At 42.4% G+C, this 18,210-nt stretch overlaps 1 protein-coding gene across 6 annotated transcripts in view; it reads left to right on the forward strand.

The window, feature by feature from the left end:
* The window catches only part of ASAP1 (ArfGAP with SH3 domain, ankyrin repeat and PH domain 1), a 284,215-nt gene that overhangs the window by 200,130 nt on the left and 65,875 nt on the right, over nucleotides 1-18,210 (forward strand). For all 6 annotated transcript variants that reach the window (XM_054691980.1, XM_054691978.1, XM_054691982.1 and 3 more), the window contains 5 exons: nucleotides 7,989-8,063; nucleotides 9,295-9,344; nucleotides 11,317-11,446; nucleotides 12,573-12,658; nucleotides 18,096-18,171. In XM_054691980.1, the coding sequence (XP_054547955.1) occupies nucleotides 7,989-8,063; nucleotides 9,295-9,344; nucleotides 11,317-11,446; nucleotides 12,573-12,658; nucleotides 18,096-18,171 (417 nt within the window). The remainder of the gene's footprint in view (nucleotides 1-7,988; nucleotides 8,064-9,294; nucleotides 9,345-11,316; nucleotides 11,447-12,572; nucleotides 12,659-18,095; nucleotides 18,172-18,210) is intronic.

Consider the following 18,210-nt stretch of genomic DNA (forward strand, 5'->3'; position numbering starts at 1 on the left):
GATTTTTGGTGAGAGCTACTATTTCTACTTCATCTGTAAATCACTCATTTCTCCTCACCTCTCCCAAGTACTGACTGTAATTGCCCTTATTTAAAGCAGAGAAAATTGAGTCAGAGATCACTCCCTAGACATCCAAGCCAGGATTCAAACCCAGGTGGTCTACACCAGTGTCCACGCAGATATCACTGCCACCATCCAGATAAGCTCTTCAAATTCTAAAATTTTCAATGAGGATCAAGTGAAGTAAGTCTTTATAGCATAACGATGCGGCCCAAGTAGACAAAATAGGGAAGTCCAGCAAAGGAGCAGCAGGTGTCTCTGCTTTCTTATCAGTTAAATGAAGACAGTACTATTATGTCTGGTACTAGACATGCTAACTCATATCAATACTAAAACAATAACACTGGGGTATTGCATGTCTTCCTAGCACATGGTGAGCCCTGTGTGTTTTAGTGTATTTTATTGGATTTTTAAATTGAGTTAAGAGGGTGCTTTCTAAGTAAAAGTGTGTCCTTATAAAACATAATATGCATGAAGATGTTCACTAAAGACAAGAAAATTTGATTTGATATCACCGTATGGTTTTGTTCTAGTTGAAACAGCAAATTATAGATGACATGCATGGAAATGAAATAAAAGTTGATCATGAACTGACTGATCCATCATTTCAAGCATGATAACGAAGTTGTGAGGGCCAGAGTGTCTTCCAGGGCCTAGCAGCTATTTAGGTATTTGTTCCTTTTGCTTTCCCATTTTGATCTTGATCTTAAAAATCTTAGCTACTCCCCTTTCCTTAGACTTCTCAGATGAAGTCAGGTGCTGTGCATAATGCAAAGGAAACTAGTGCTTTCCTTTTTGCTCGATGCAGAGATGATGTTAAATCTAACCCATCATTTCCTGAAATTGAATTTGACAAAATATAATTGCGTTATTTTAAACTAAGGGATGCTCAACCTCTGATACTCCTACACCGACGAGTCTTCCCTGTGAAACTACTTTCCACATAAGTTCATTCTTGTTGGTTCCTGTTGCCGTCTGCGTAACGGTGTCATCCGTTTCCCACTGCCCCTTAGGCCCTCCCCAGGTCTCGGGCAAGCCATTTCTACCTTCTGACTCTAGAGCTTCCCTCCCCCATTGGGAGTTTGGAAAGCATTAGTCTAAGGCAGTGGTTCTCAAACTTGACCTTGCACCCGTCTCACCTGGAGAATTTGGTGAAACATAGATTCTTAACTTATGTGAAAATCTGATCAGTTAGATTCTATTTCTGGCAAATTTCTAGGTAATGCTGACACTTTTAGTCCACACTGAGAATCACTAGGAAGGATCCAGACAGAGATACAGAATTCCTTACTGTTCCAGAGAAACTATAGCTTTTTCCTCCAAATTCACTACCTGATTATATTTACATGTATACATGTCAGCTGACTTGTATTAATAAATAAGTTGAAGGAGAAATAGACTACTGGTTGGTTATCTGTCGCCCTCTTGTGTTTGTGTCATATTTCTTTTTAATAACTTTCTCAATATGAAAACAATACCAGTTCGTTGTTGAAAACTTATAAAATATGGGGGGAAGACAGGAAAGGACTGAAATCATAATCACCGAGAACCATATAACCCACTGAACACTTAAGATACATCTATATATCTTTTAACCTCTTTTCTCTATCTTTTTTCTTTCTTTTTTTTAAAGATTTATTTAGTTATTTATTTATTTATACAAGAACCAGGGTACAGGCCAGATGTGCAGGAGGCTTGAGAGGATTCACCGGAGAGAGAGCAGGGAACAGAACAGGCAGACTGACTGAAATACACTGCTGAGGGGAGCAGCAGGCAAGACAGGAAAGGTGTGCCATGCCATGTGGCTTGCTCCCTGGCCGGCCGGGATCGAACCCACACTGCGGAGGCTGCGGACAGCTTCGCAGCACTGCGCTCAACCACCTGCGCCACCAGGGAGGCCCTCTTATCTTTTTTCTTATGAGTAATCTTCATGGACACACATAATTTATATTTATACACATACATGCATGTATAATTTTTGACAACATTGGGTTCATATTGTAGTGCTATCTTATAACCCAGTTTTCACTCACATATTTTGAAAACGTTCTCCTGTTCCATATAACACGGTAGCCTAGCAACCTTCACTTAATTGGAAGCTTACAGCCTCCAAAGGCAGAGCTGCTTCGTTACCTAGAGCTGACCTCTCACCCCAAGGAGGCTGTAGGCCCCAGACACATGTCCCTCTGACGTAGTTTCTAGCAGTGGTCTGGAGTGCTCACCATGTGCACCGTAATCTCTTAGTCTAATCTCCTATTTTGAATATTTCTGTGGTTTCTTTTTTTCAGTTTAGAATGATAATTGAGAGCCTCTTCTGAACCCTCTGCCTGTGCTGAGTGTATGTCATTTAGATGCTGGCCTTTGTGACTGATTGAATTCACCTTGCCATATTTTTTTTCCCCTTCTTTCAACGTTGTTTGAATTGATGAGCAAGCAGGGAGAAATTGCTTGTACCCTGAGGCCCTGGTCATCCTATCCGTCCTTGTACTGATTCAATCATGAAGCTTGTTTTCTAAGTATTTCAGACTTTTTTGGAAGGTTATATTTATATTGTGCCATAGTTTTATAACAGACATTGTGGAGTATAATAAAAATGTAGGATTTTGAAAGGAATTAAGAAATGACCTTTCTTACTTTTCCGCTTGCTGTTTAGTTACTGTGGTTTCCTGGGGTGTCAGAGCCAGGGCCACCCTCCTGCTGTGAGACAGTGGGGCAGCACCCTGGAGCTGTTTCACCCAGTTGGTCTGAATTTTTTTCTACAATGTTCAACTTTTTCTCAGTAGCTCATTTTCAGCTTGGAGGGTATTATAACTGGAAGCATCTTTAGACACCTTATAGCTCTTTCAGTTTATCGATGACAGAAATGAGGCGTGACTCACCTAACCCTGAGGCAGGTTCTTGTCTAGGACACTCTTTGCCTCAGTGTCAGACAAGTCCTGACAGCTACAGGATGGAGGTTACCCTTGGTCTGTTCGCTAACCAATCCTGGGAGCAGCTCCAGCCCTCCGATCCCTCTTCTGCTCCGCCCCCGCTCCTCCACCTTCTGCTCTGGTGCTGAGCTCTCTAGGAAAACAAACCCAGCTCAGAACAGCTTTCCTGGTTATCAGGGGAATTCATGTGTTCATCCAGTTCACAGCATTTATTTAGACTATGAGACACAACTGCACTGTACTGCGGTTGATGTAACACTGGAGGGCGGGACAGGGGAGCTGCTGCCTTTAAGAGGCTGCCCTAGACAGTGAGCGCCGGTAAGATGCAGCACTCTCCCAGAGTGAGCCTTTTCTGCCTGCTTAAGAATAATGGAAGAGGGTGAAGGGGCTTGTTTCGAAGAGTCAGGATCTCTGAGGAGGTGACACAGAGATGAGAGGACTCTGCTAGTAGCCAAAGGAGCAGTTCCAGACAATTGTAAGCATGTGCTAAGGCGGAGAATGTTCCTGGGTCAAGAAGCTGGTAAAAGGCTGCATGACTGAAAGGAAGTGGAAATGAGGAGAGGGGCGTAAGGCTATTTATTGCCAGGGCCAGTCTAAACTGGGAGACTGGATTTGAATCCAGTTCTCTCGGAAGCCTTGATGGATTTTAAGCTGATGAAAAGATCGCTCTAACTGCATGACTCCGGGAATGAGAATGAGTCAGTAAAAACTTCAGTGAATAGCATGACCATGTGCCCTTCTCACTGTTTAACCTAGGGCAAGTTACTTAACCTCTCTGAGCCTATTTCCTTACTGATTGGATGAGAGTCAGACCCATCTTACGGCGTTGTTATGAGCCATAACTTTAGATAACAGGTCAGCAGTGCCATCTGTCATTTTAATCTATCAAACTCAGGCTGCTCTACCTTGAAGAGGGCATGGCATAACAGAATGTATCATCTTACAGATCCTAGAACCTGCCTTGCAGCAAGAGGCAAAACTTATCCAAAAGGGGAACGTGGAGCACTTTGAAGGACATTTGGGATTCCCACTGCCCACTACCCCAGCCTCAGAAGATCTGTTCCAGTATCTGAAATGTTATTTTATTTTTTCCTCACTACTGCAGAGCTCTTCAAGTCTAAAGAATTCTAAGAAGATCAGTCTCGTTACATTTTAGTAAGGGTCTGCGTGGTGCCGGCCTTTTGCAAGCAAGGCGGCCATGTCTGTACCTCCTGCAAGTCCCCTTAAGAGCATGGCAGGCGGCCCTGTCATCCTACTTTATAAGCAAGACGTGGAAGTCTCTAGAAGGTCACACGACCTTCTAGAGACCTAGATACCTAGAAGGTATCGCCCAAGCAGATACCTAGCTGAGTATCACCACCCACAAATCTTTGAGCAGAGGGTAATGTGTCTCAGTGACTCTCACCTGTGTTGGATTTGTAAGTGCCTTCCACACATTATCTTTTCTATCCCTTAATGCATATGTGCAACCAAATAAAATAGTTTAATAGGTCAGTACTGTTGCATTTTCTTTGCTAGAGTATCGTTTTCATTGCAGTGCTTCTGGTATCTCCAAGAAGATAGTGCTGCAGACAGTTCATTGATCTGGAGCTAGACCAGGTTCATGGCCTGCCCCTCCACCTAGCTAGCGGCTGCATTTGAACATGCAGTCATGTTCCTTGTGAAGGCGTCAGGGGTAGTCAGTGAAGTAGCGCTTGTAAATGCCACAGCCCTGGGCTTGCTGCAAAGTGGGGGCGTTTCTGAGTTGGTTTCTCCCTCATGCCTTCAGTGTGGGCGCTTGCAAAAACTTGCCGCAGGGTGTCTCTTTTACCCAGGAGCCAAGTCTGTAAGGTTGAAAAGTTAGCCCAGAGTCCCCAGGTTCACATGCCTCTGGGCTCTTGGGCCCTGCTGAGAACTCTTTCCTCTGTCATAATATCCTGGAAACCATCCTCATCACAAGGCCCCAACTTTAAATAGCTTCAAGGTGATAACTCTAGGGCATGAAGGAGTTAACACATGGGACAGAACACCTAATTTATACCAGGGAACCGTGGGCTTAACTGCTGGGAGCTGGCTCATTATTTTAATTGGATTTTCCAATGTGTTGCACAAGTCAGCAGATCAGCATTAGCTTACTTGCAGAGAAACTGTTGCTGTCTGTAGAAGGGCAGTGCAGAGAGACCACAGAGCAAGCCAATAGTGTTCTTTTAGTTGATTCAGGGGTTTGTGCATGGAGCTGTGGTGGCCCGCTGGGAGAGGTGTGGCTCCCCAGGGAGGAAACCACCTCTCCCCATGGTCTAGGTCCAGCCCCCAACCCCAAAGCAGGCAGGCCGGAAGTGCCATATGTTGTGAGGCCATCCAGCTATTCCTGATTCCTGCTCGGGGATCAGGTCGGTTGATCACCAAAACAGATGGGGATGCCTCCCCTTCAGAAGCACACCTTTTAGAGAGGAAAGACGTGTGATAGATTAGTAAATGAGTCAATAAGATTATTTCATTTTGTGGTAAAATTATACAGTGGCTGAAAATAACCAGGGCAGAAGACTGGTGTTTCATATATGTGGAGAAAGTTCGTGAAGGTCTCCTGATGACTCGGGTTATGTGGGCTGCTTGTAGAGGGTCTGGTAGTGTGTAAAAAATTGAAAGGAGTAAGTGATTGTTTTTATCAAAGCCAATATTAATTACCGTTTGTTTGCTTAAACCAGTCAGTTTTGCAGAATGAAAGCATAGACTTCTGAGTTATTCCAGATTTCTGGTCGGACACAGTGTATATGCTAGCAAGGTAACTGGGCCTTTCGTGAGGGAGGAACTAAATAGCAATTTGTTGGGAAATCATTCTTGAAATCATTTTTAATGTGTTCCTTGCTTAATAAGATAGAAGAAGATGTGTGTTTTAAACATACTCTTGAACCCCTTGTAATCCTGAATCATGTAAAGAGCTCGTGGGGTCATCAGACTTTACCATCAAAGGAAGGAAATGGATCGGAAGTTCAGTAAGTGGAAATGGAGCAATCAATAGAGTCTTAGTAAAATAAAAGGGAAATCATGATATAGTAGACTTGAAAGGCTTTTTTATAAAGCCACTGACGATAATGAAGGTGCCACAGGAAGACCGCTGACCCCGTTATCATTGTCTTATGTTGGCAAGATTGTGATCGTCCACGTGTGTGTTTCTGCTCATTCGTTTGCAGCTCTTTCTCGGGCCATGAAAAGATTCCTGGTAGAACTAGGAAATAAAAGTCTAGGAAAATTATGTAAAGTTGTGTATTCCAACTCTGTCGCAAAGAAAGACCTTAAAATAGCTGAGAAAATAGGTTTTGTCTTCCTGGAGGTCACCATGGGAGGAAATTTTGGTTTGCCCATCGATAAATAGCTCCAAAAAAGTGTCCTTAAGATGGACATGGGCACCTGTGGCAGCTCACCATCTTGAGGGCTTGGCGTGGCCTCAGCCTCTGAGAAGACCCTGCCTTCACCGGATTCCTGCGGAGGCTCTCCTGAGCGCAATACCTGAAAGGCCGGGTCTCTCCATCCTCCGCAGTGGGGGTGGCTGCTCACCCCCTGGGGAGCTGCGTCAAAGCTCACCACTGTTACAACATACTCAGCCCCAGCCTCCGTGGCAAAATAAAACTGAAAAAAGACGTGCGCCTGCTTTCTCTTTGACGTGTCTCTGTGTCTTTATAATGACAGGGAGTTATTATTCTTAAACAATGATACTTAAAACATATCTCCTTTGCCAGTTTTTATGAATTAATGTATTTATTCCTGGGAAGTACGTTAGGAAGAGTCTCCATTTAAATTTTTTTCTACAGCCTTTCCATTCACTGTGCACTGGGAAGATTCTGAAATCATGATACACGATATTTTTGCTGCCGTGGTTTCTTATCAGCCTCCAAGGTTGTGTGTGGATAACCACAAAGAAATTCTGAATTCTTGGGGCTTTCCATCCGTGCGGCTCCAGCCCACCACCGCCTGCCCCATGCCTGACCACAGTGATGGCATTGCAATGTCACGACCTGTGTTTATTGTGTGGTGAATCCGTGACTTCTGAAGACTTTTCCTTCCAAACAGCCCCCACTATTCAGTACTAACCACAGAGTTTCCTACTTCTTTTATTTTGTAACAGCCTTCAGATCACTGTATTTGTTTGTTTTCTGCTTTATTTCACAAAGGATTTGAGGCATTGGTTAAAAAAAAAAAGTTAAAAATGACTTAGGACTGAAAGTTAAAAATGGTTCCTAATGTCTGTTTTTTCTTTTTTTTTGCTTTAGAATTTTTACTTTTTTTGAATAACAATAAGGTACTTGTTACCAAAAGCAAATTTTTTTAATGCCAAAAAGTAAACAGTAAAATCCTCTCCTCTCCCTTCACACCCATGTCCTTCCCTGCGGAGAGCAGCAGCAGCAGGTCACTCTGTCCTTCCAGAAGGGATTTCCACGTAGACAGAGTTTGTCCTCTTTTTGTACAAATCTGTGTACTCTGTGAATATTTTTTTTCACCTAACATTTGTGTCGGAGACATTTCCAAAGTTGGACATAAAGAACTTTCCCATTTTTGTGGCTGTTTAGACCTTCCAGAATTTATTTCATCAGTCCACTATTGATAAGCACTGAACCTTTCATCGGCATAAACAGTCCCGTGGGAAAGAACTGTGTACACATGATTCTCTGTTTCCTTCTTTCTACAAATACTCATGAAGCAGCTACTCTGACAGGCAGTGTTCTAGCTTCTGGAAATAGAGCAGTGAGCATACAAACGCCCTCTTAGGTAGACACCTTGAACCATCATAAAACCCAGGTGATCCAGACCTCTGCTTCAGAACACTGAAAAAACCTGTGCCTGAGCTGTCGCCTGCCCTTCCGGAATATATTGTCTTCAGTGGGTTCAAAGTGTGGAGGACACAGCCATGAGCAGGACCCTGCACCGCCCTGGTGTGGAGAACGCTCAGCCCACATTGGCTGGTTTTACTGTTCTGTTACCACCTGCCTTTTAATCGTCTCCCATCTGTGTTTTGCTTTTCAGCTCCAGGGTCTGAGCCACAATGTGATCTTCACCTTGGATTCCTTGTTGAAAGGAGACCTAAAAGGAGTCAAAGGAGTAAGTGTTCAGGAATTTGATTTTCACTTTAAAGGAATGATTTTTTTTCTCTCAAGATCAGAGCGGTATGCTGTTTGAAAGGCTGTAGGGTAAAAGTATCAGGCTTTTCTGCCCTCCCGCCATCAGAATAGATGACGGAACCCTGTGGTCCTGAATGCATGCCTGATGGCGGCACCTGGAGTAGGGTGTGGGCGTAGGTAGATGGGATTCACCTGGGCTGAGACTGGGCTTTTAGGGGCAGCGTCGCGGGTACCCCAGCAGAAGCCAGGAACGAACAGGAGCAGAGAAGCCAAGAGAGAAGCAGAGTCATAAGAAGAGCAGAGAGAACGTGAGAGAAGGCCAGAGAGCCCAGAGTGAAGACTTGCTGGGGGCTGGGAGGCCTGCCAGCCTCCCGACCCCCAGCACCCCTGCCTGCTGTGTACCTGGTAACCCCAATAAAAGGCTGCAAAAGCCACTGAGGACTCTGACTCCTCCTTTACTCCGTCTGCTGGATATAGAAAACCTGCACTGTGCCATTCCTGTCCTTACAAAGGCACTCTGAACATTTCCGGCATGGAAAATGATCATTGGCAAAGGAGCAAGATGAGACGCTTTTGGGAAGCTGGAAGGACCTTAGTGGCCCGGAGAGGGGGTTGCCCTGTACCTTGGCTAAATCACTGGGTCCCGCTGCAGCAGCCAGCTTTCCATGGGATGCCATGTGTGAAAGTGTCTTGGGTAAAGCTCCATGTGTCCTAGAGGAAGGCATCCCTGCTAAGATGTTTCATAACCAAATGCCCAAAAATGGATGACTGTATCAAGAAGATGTGGTACATATACACCATGGAATATTACTCAGCAATCAGAAAAGATAAATTCATGCCATTTGCAGCAACATGAATGGAGCTGGAAGGGATCATGCTCAGTGAAATAAGCCAGAAAGAAAAAGAAAATTAGCAATGGTCTCACTCACAGCAGGAATTTAGAAAACCTAAATAAGGGACCAGGAAAAAAACCTAATTATAAAAAAAGTAAAAATCAAAATCAACAAGCAACTATAAATCAGAGACACACAAACCAAGGGGGGGTTGGGAATTATATGGGAACTATAACCAAGATGAAAATGCATACATTGTGCAAAAATGAAAACTGATGTGAAAAAATATATAAAAGAAAAAAAAGATGTTTCAGAATTCTTTATTCACCTTTAAGCAAAATGTACACTCAGTTTCTATTTCGTTTTCTCTTTTCTAAGGATCTCAAGAAGCCATTTGACAAAGCTTGGAAAGATTATGAGACAAAGTTGTAAGTGATGTTTTATTTGATTTTTTTTAAGCCCTTTTTAAAATTTTTGTGAGTTTCCATTTTAAAAAGACAAAAGAGTAACTGGAAGAAGAACACAGCCCTCAACTAATACCTTCTAGATAAAAATTGTTTACCCGTCCTTGTAAGGTCTAAGAGGTAGGTGAAAGTAGCTACATCTCCAGTGCTAGTTTTCTGGAGTGACATGTTCTTTCGCAGTCAAGTGGCCTTTGTGACTGAGAGTGACTGTCAACCATGGATCTGAGAGCTGCAACTTGTTCTGCTCCCCGTTGCCTCTAGTTTACTTACCGCCACCCACACCTCTGCCTTTTGCTCCTGTGAGCTCTTGTTTTCATTCTGGAACCTTTTCTCAAGCATTATCTTGCATCCTTTTCTGCCCGTTCACATTTCAGAGCAGGGCACCCAGAGACTGATCAGAAGCTCATGTACATCAACAGGGCTTGTCAGGAAAGCAGTGGCTGGCCTTTTGGGGTTTTAAGTTTTAGGATGTCGAGATAGCTTTTTTATCACTTGTGTTCTAAATGTCACTGTCTAGAAGTCTGTCTTCTGGGGCCACTCAGATCCCTCAGTCCCCATCCGTGATTGTATACAGCGACATTTTGGAAGCTCCACGGGCAGGGAGTCAGGGAGCCCTACTGTTTGCGGTGCAGACTTTCTCTTAGTCTTTCTCTTCTTAGACTTATTCTTCCAAATATTTGTTACTCTCTCCTCCTTTTTGGTTCCCAGTTCTTGTCTTTGGGAGATTATGCCTTTATTTATTTATCTTTAAATGACCTTGCTATTAGTTCAGTGGGATTGGAAGGAAGAAGAAATGATACATGTGCTCGAGTTGGCTGATTGACCCAGAAGTCTGTCATCACCACTGGGCGATGCCCTTCATGTTGCTTCTCAAGTGACTTTGACTTCCTGCTGCTTTTCCTGTCCTCCCCAGTGGAGAGAGAGTTGAGGTGCATTTTCTCCTGGTCCGATCCTTGCTTCACCCTGTATGACTGCCATGGTGGCATGAGGAAGGGGTTGCGTAGATACAACGTGAGGGGAGTACAGTGAAACCCAACCAGGTCTGTCGTTGATTTCCCATTGGGAGGGTGGATTAATTTTCCACTGTGTGTACGTGGGCAAAGATGTCAGCTTTCTTTGGTGTTTGATTTCCCACCACCACAATTTAAAAGATTTGAAGGCTAAATCAGTTAGTCTTTGCATTCACAACTGGAAATTATAGGCTGTTTCCGAAATTAGAGTCTGTTTCAAGTGAAACGAATTTTCAGAAAGAGGCTTGTGACCACGGATGTCCTTACCGGGGTGTCGTCTGTCAGAGCCAAGCGTGGCCTCAGGTCCTGGGCCCTCCTTTTCCTGGCTCCCCTGCGACCTCCCCACTGAGGAACATTTTCATAGGATTCCAAATTAGAGACTGGGATTTCTCACAGTCCTTATTTTGTACAATCCAGTGCCACGTGGTTGAGTGATAAACTGTGTTACTGGAATACAGAAACAGCCCGAGTTGAGAGGAGTTTTGGAAATTACCCTTGAGTGATTTTTGTGCCTACCCACAAAGCTTCATTATGGACTTTGTCTTGAAGTCGTTCTAAGTTTCATAATCTGTTGATAATCAATATACACTGTACCTCAGACCTCCAACTTTCTGATCTCCAACTATTCATCTTAGAGTGATTTACCCAAGAAAAAGTAAACTCAGGATTTCTTCAAACCAACCAAAATGGGAAGGGATTTATATTAATCCATGTGTTAGAAGTTTCCCTAGGTGGAAAGCCATATACAAAGTATTTATTCTCTTTGAACTTAGATTTTTTACTTTTGATAAATTCTAGTAAGAATTCCTGCCTCCTAACTTTAGTAATTAAGACGTAATCAAGGCACTCAACTTAAAGGGAAATGTGAATGTGGCACATTACTTTTTTTTTTTTTTTTTTAATGATGACATCTGTTTAAATTTCAGTACAAAAATTGAGAAGGAGAAAAGAGAGCATGCAAAACAGCACGGGATGATTCGCACCGAGATCACCGGGGCTGAGATCGCAGAAGAAATGGAGAAGGAGCGACGCCTCTTTCAGCTCCAAATGTGCGAAGTAAGAACGCACTCTTCAGCCATTTGCCCAGAATTGTATTAACTGTCATCTTTCCTGCTTTTAGCAGTATTTATGCTTAAATGCAGGCTGTGATTATTCGCAGAGGGAAGTTTCTTAAGGATTCTAATCTCCATTTTTCTCCAAGCCTTTTGGGATCCACCATTTCACTGTTGTCTCTTGTTTTGAGCCTCGGTCCTATGGGGCTCTTTAAGCCTAAACGGGATTCTCTGGTGAGAACTTTAATGTTGCTTGTGATTGAGTGTGGAAAAAAATTTGGGTGAGGGTAACACGGGTGAATAGTACATTTTACTGGTGCAGGGTTAGAGCATGTTTCTTTTTTTAAGCATGTGTCTAGTTTGATTGAAAGCTTAAGTGAAGTAGTCATTAAGAAATCTGAGTTAACAGGGGAAAAATGCAGTGGAAAGCATGCGGCCTTAAACTTAGAGCAGTGGGTCTCAAAATGCTAACATGGATAGAATTTTCTCAATTTTTAAGTTTCCCTCCTCAATTTTTCTCTTGTTTCTTCCCCTCCACCCCAGTCATGAACTTAACTCCTTCGTGAACTTGTTACTCGTCAATACTTTCACATCACAAATCCAGTAAACAATATAAACAAAAGATCTTGACCAATTATGAAAGTTAGAATTACTAATGAATAGTCACTTGCACCTGCACAAACTTGCATTGTCATTTTTATTCTTTGATTCCATAGTAGCAAAGATTCTTTCTAATTCACTTCCTTGGTCTGAAAGTCTCACTATCATGCAGCATGTCCCTTGAAGAGAATGCCACTGGACTGGTTTTCTACAAAGAACAAGAAGGTTTTGGTGATGTGAGCCAGAAGTTTGAGATCCACTGCACCAAGGGGAAATAATCAATTATTCAGAATGTTTTGTTGGGTTTGATTTCTGCTTGTCTAGTCAACTAACCTTAAGTATTTAAGATGCTAACCCCCTAATCAGTTTTGTCCACCTGTGACTGCCAGATCAGCGTTCCCTAAGTCAGACTCGCACTGTCTTCAGACAGCCGAGGTGCAGTATGCGTGATCGCTTTTCTGACACTCCAGCCTGTGACTGAAGAGGCCTGTCTGAAGTGACCCGCATAAAATTCTGTTTTATTTCCACAGTATCTCATTAAAGTTAATGAAATCAAGACCAAAAAGGGTGTGGATCTGCTGCAAAATCTTATCAAGTATTACCACGCACAGTGCAAGTAAGTGGACGTTACCATCATATTAGCAAGTAAGGCCCTGTCACTTTTCCGGTTTCCTTACTCATTCCCTCTTTTGGGTCTTCATTTGGTCACTATACTCGTGATGTAAGGACCTTCCGTGGCCAAATGATGAGAAATAGCATGGTGTTTCTATAAATCAGTAACTCAAGTTCGTGTACCTCTTGCTGGAACCTGCTTGCACAAGCTGATGTTCTTGACAGCCTGAAGAGCCTTCCTTACCATCGGTGATGGTTCGAGAGAGAGAGCGATTGTCCAGTTCTAGGGTTGTTTCCTTGCAGAGGTGCCTTTTTATTATGTTTGAAAATCTGTGGCAGCACATTTGCTTTTTCATTTCTTGTTTACTTACTGGGTTAGCTTCATGAATTTTCTGGAAGATTTTTGTGGGGGGGAAAAAATGCCCATTACTGTTAAAGTCTGTGTTGCGTCCGTGGGCCAGCATGGTGCAGACAGCGCTCATAATTATAGGCAGACGCCGTCTTGTAGCCAGAGAAGCCCCTGCTTTCACCCTCACTCTCCCTTCAGGGGGGCTGCCTTTCCCTGACGTTTGAGGGCCCTGCCAGGGCAAGGGAGAGGGAAGGAAGTACCACAGTGCTAACTAACTTTTTCCATTTTTAATAAAACACCAAAAATATCCAACCCACTTTAAAAAATTATAAAGATCGTTAGTTCTAGATAAAATACTACTCTCTGAAAAGTTAAAATTTATAGTTTCCTTTGATAGTCTCTCTTATTTCTTTTAATATTGTTATATCTTTGGAAGATCTTTGTCTTCCATCAAAACATCCAGGAAGTCAGCACTGACTCTGGAGAAGGGGCAGGACTTAAGTCAGAGAGATAAGGTCAAATTCTGCCACTGGGTACCCGTGAGATCTCCATGAGGAGTGTCTCTGAACCACAGTATCCTCATCTGTGACATGAGATTAAGGTTCTAAAACCCACCTTGGAATTTTCAAAGATGCGAGAGTTTAGTGAGATGACGCAGAGGGTGTGGTCCACCCGGGCCTGCTACCACTGCGCGTGTTTGCTGCTGTGATGATTCTCAGTGGATGTAGATCAGGTCCATCAATAGTCGTAAGGGATGTAGGAAGTGACTGATAACTCAAGGCACTGCGAGGAGAGATTTGGAGGGTTCCTTGAGGGAGGTGGTGGCACTCGGGATTGAACTTGGAGGATGACCAGCCTATGACCATTGGGATCTGGTAGGGGAGTCTCCCTTCAAGGCAGAGAGAGATCAGCAGAAGGGAGCCCGACCCAGTAATAACTTCCTGTGGACAGAAGGTCAAAAGTATCAACTAACAGAACTGGGAAATAATAGAGTTCAGCCCTCATTGCCCCAACATTGAACCACAGATTCTATCACAGCAAGAAGCCAGAGTCGTTTTCTCTCGAGGACTACTTCTACCTTTCCTATGTTAGTCCAGCCCTTCAAACCCTTTACAGACACACAACAGACCTATAAAGCCTTGTTTATTTAGATTTTTTAAAAAGAGCAATTTCATATTGCAAGTACTTATTCCAGTTCCCAAAATGATTTTCAATGTCAAATCAAGTGGTACTTAAGTTTTGCCCTGGTGGCACCTTGCATAGTTGTAGTACCATGGTGGCTGCAGAGGCTGGAGGAAGCAGAAGAGAAAAGCTTTTGACTTTTGTTACCCATTTCAGCTCACCCACACTCATTGTTCCTCCCTTTCAAACATGAACATTATCAGTAGCACACTGTTTTCCAAACAAACATATTATCCTACTACTCATCCACTCCTTTTACCACCCAATAGGTGTCATTAGGATCTGCAGAATCAAACACATTTACAAATATTACTTTATTATCCTTCATCGTAGAGATAATAAACACTAACATTGATCAAGAGTGGCCAGGAAGTGGTTGCTCAGAGAAGATCTTAACTTGCCCAGAGCCACATTCGTTCATTTCATAGATGCTTCATGAATATGTGTCGAAACAAAGAAAGCACAAGGAACCAAAGGAAAAATAGATAAATTAGACTTCAAAATTTGAAACTTTTGTAAGTGAACGGACACTATTAAGAAATTGAAAAGATAACCTACAGAATGGGAGAAAATATTTGCAAATCATTTCTCTGAAAAAGATGTAATATCCTGAATATATAAAGAACTCTGACAAGAACAAAAAGATAAACAACTCAACTTAAAAATGGTTAGAAGTTTTTCCAAAAAAACCCAATGTACAAATTGCCAAAAAGCTCATGGAAAAAGACAGCATCATTCATCATTAGAGAAATGCAAATCGAAACAACAATGTTCAAACAACCACCACAAAACAGAAAATAAATTTTGGTGATATCGTGGAAAATGAGAACCCTTAATACACAGCTGCTAGAAGTATAAATTGAGGTAACTGTTTTAGATAACAATTTGGCAAGTCCTCAGAAAGTTTAACATGGAGTTAAACTTTAGGCATTAGCAGTGGGTCTACCAGTCCCATTTCTAGTTATAGACCCAAAAGAACTGGAAAAAGGTATTAATTAACATCCAAATAGCCATTAAATGATGAATAGATAAATAAAACATGCTAAAACCATATACTCCAGTGTTATTCAGCCATAAAGGAGAATGAATTGTTGCTTCATGCTACAACATGAATGAACATTTAAAACACTTTTCTAGGCAAAAGAAACCAGATACAAAAGGCCACCTATTACATAATTCCATGTATATGAAATGTCCAGAGAAGACCAGTCTGCTGAAACAGAAAGCAGATTATTACTTGCTGAGGACTAGGGGAAAGGGAGTTTGGGAATCACTACTAACAGGTACAGTGTTTCTTTTGGGGATGATGGAAATGTTCTGAAATTAGAGGTGATGGTAATGCAACATCATTAATGTTCTAAAAACTACTGAGTTCTACACTTTCGGATGGTGAGTTTTATGTTCCATGACTTTTATCTCATTTTTATTTTTTTAATGCAAAACGCAGGGACAAAGATCCATGCCCTCATGGTCCCTATAGTTAAAAAGTGACAAACAGGTCCTGAACACAGGTCTCTAACTCCAGGGTGTGTGCGTCAAATACAGGAGAAGTTTTGAATCAATAAACTTGGCATTGGGACGGGACAGCGGTATACTTAAGGATGTCCGTCTGAAGTCTGACATACCAGTCTTTATTATCCCTTTGAACTGTGGAGACATGCTTTTTGTTAGTTAACCCCTGTGTACACTCAGGTATCTCAAATACCACAGGACATACTTTGGAATGTATCTGGGAGAAAAGGTCACTCAGTTCCCTAGATAACTGGAAAGCAGACTTTCTGAAGGGGTTGATGGTTGATTTGTTAAGAGATCACTTTATTTTTTTGTGCTCTCCAGTGTACTCCAAGATGCTCTGACTTCTTTTGAAAACAATCTTATGCTCTATGAGCCTTTAAATCTTTGACCAAGTCACACCTTTTTTCCAAACCAAGCAGAATATATAGTAAGAGTTACCAGGAAGACATTCTCGTCTTTTTAATTAAAAAGGGGGAAAAAACAACATGTACTGAACACATCTTCCCTGCCCAGCATGTTGCTGAGTGTCTTCACACACACGTGTTATCTGTATCACTTGGCCCACTTAGTAGGGACAACGTGTGCAGAAATTCAGTGACTTGCCAAAGTCCCATACCTGGTTGGTACATCTGAGAACCCAGATCTGAGGCCATGATCCTCTGATCCCGGTGCCCTTTATCTAAAACAATCCTGACAGCATCTTACATTGCCCTGTTTTAGTTTCCAAACCTGTCTCCAGAAATTATTTAAGTGCCATATCGAAGCTCAGTATTGGTTTGTCTGTGATTAACTTTATCACCATACTTCTGCCTTCTTGGCAGATGCCCTGTCCCAGATGCTGGTCCAGGTTAAGGCTTACAGGTGTCCTGTGCTGTGCAAGCCACTGCGGGACTGACTCAGGCCTGAGTACAAGCAGGTGCTCCAAGGGGCCAGCTCCTTGACTGGCAAGAGTGTGTTTGGCAGGCAAGTAGAGTGGGGAAGGGCATTTCAGGTAGAGAGAAAAGCACATGCAAAGCCTGGAGGGGCAACCGAAATAATATAACATGGCTGAAACCCAGAGTTCTTAAGGGAAAATGGTAGAAGATCAAATCAGAAAGATATTCAGGAGCCAGAATGTAAAAGCTAATTCTGTACCAAGAAATTTAACTTCCTAACCTGAATGTTAGGTGATGACAATTTAAATGTAGCTTTTGAGTGATGTTTAGTTAACCAAAAGCTTTCTTTTCTCCTGTACCTGTTGCAGAAAGACATTCTAAATAGTAGTTTGTGTTTCTCTTCCTTATTTCAATAAGGCTTCTCTGCTAAAGATGTCAACCTTACAGAATGTTGAAACTTGAAGAATTCTGTTATCCTCGGAAGGCCAGTTCTGATAGCACATACCATTGACTGTGTATATTAAGTTGAAAACATGTGGGTCCCCAGATGTGCCTAAAAATTCTTGATAACACTTCATTGTTAGCTGCTTACTGAGCATCTGCTTGGTGCTGAGCCCTCTGTGATAGGAGAAGAGACACAGCGCTGATCCTTTTGTGGGGAGACAGCGACACAGACAAAGTGTATTGAGAAATCATCCACTACTGAGGCTTGGCCAAAGGAGCTCTGGAAACAGGCAGGTTTCCTGAGTGAAGTGTTCACACCAGAACCTCTTCGCGCGCTGGGTAATAGCAGGATATCAGTTCAGAGCCTGCGCCTGAACCATGGTTCTGCCACCTACTAGTTTTGTGAGCAGTTTGAGCCAGTTATTTACATACTTTGTGCCTCAGTTTACCCTTTAAAATGGAGATGACATCGAAGTGTTTATTAACTCATTAGGGTTGTTGTGAGGCATAAACTCATATAAAGCGCTGGACATATGATAAATGCTCAACATATTGGCGCTCGTTATTATTCCAAATGAAATAATGCAGCCTCTTATCTTTCTGGATCCATCCAGGCCATTCATTCAACAGCCTGTCTCCAGCATGTGCTGGAACACGGGGCCTTATGGGGAACTGAGTGCATGCTGACTTTCCTCCCACCCTTGTTTCTAGTTCAGTCACATCTCTCCTTAGAGTGTTCAATGCGACTTTATGATAGTAGTCCGCTGGTTAATGTGTCTTTCTCTTGAATTCAAAGATAGCCCAAGCCGGAGGGACTGGTCTGTGAATAGACGATGTACATGTTATGAACCTCAGTGTGTTGGGATGGTGACTCGCTGTGTCTGGTATCTACTAGCACATGGGGAATGGTGCCCATAATTTGTTTGTTGGTACACCATTATAAAATACTGAAATGAGTTTTCTAAGTATTCTTGAGATATGGAGGGGTTCGGAGAAAAAGAGAAAATTTCAGATTTTGCAGGTAATTATGGTTCATTTTTTTACACTGCTGGTAAATCTGATATTTTCCATTTCAGTTTCTTTCAAGATGGCTTGAAAACAGCTGATAAACTGAAACAGTACATTGAAAAACTAGCTGCTGATTTATATAATGTAAGTTCTTTATAAAATGTATGCTTTTTAACTTGGTTT

Source organism: Talpa occidentalis, unplaced genomic scaffold (genome assembly GCF_014898055.3).
Source record: "Talpa occidentalis isolate TD23 unplaced genomic scaffold, MPIMG_talOcc4v2.1, whole genome shotgun sequence".
In the NCBI taxonomy this organism is placed as follows: domain Eukaryota; kingdom Metazoa; phylum Chordata; class Mammalia; order Eulipotyphla; family Talpidae; genus Talpa; species Talpa occidentalis.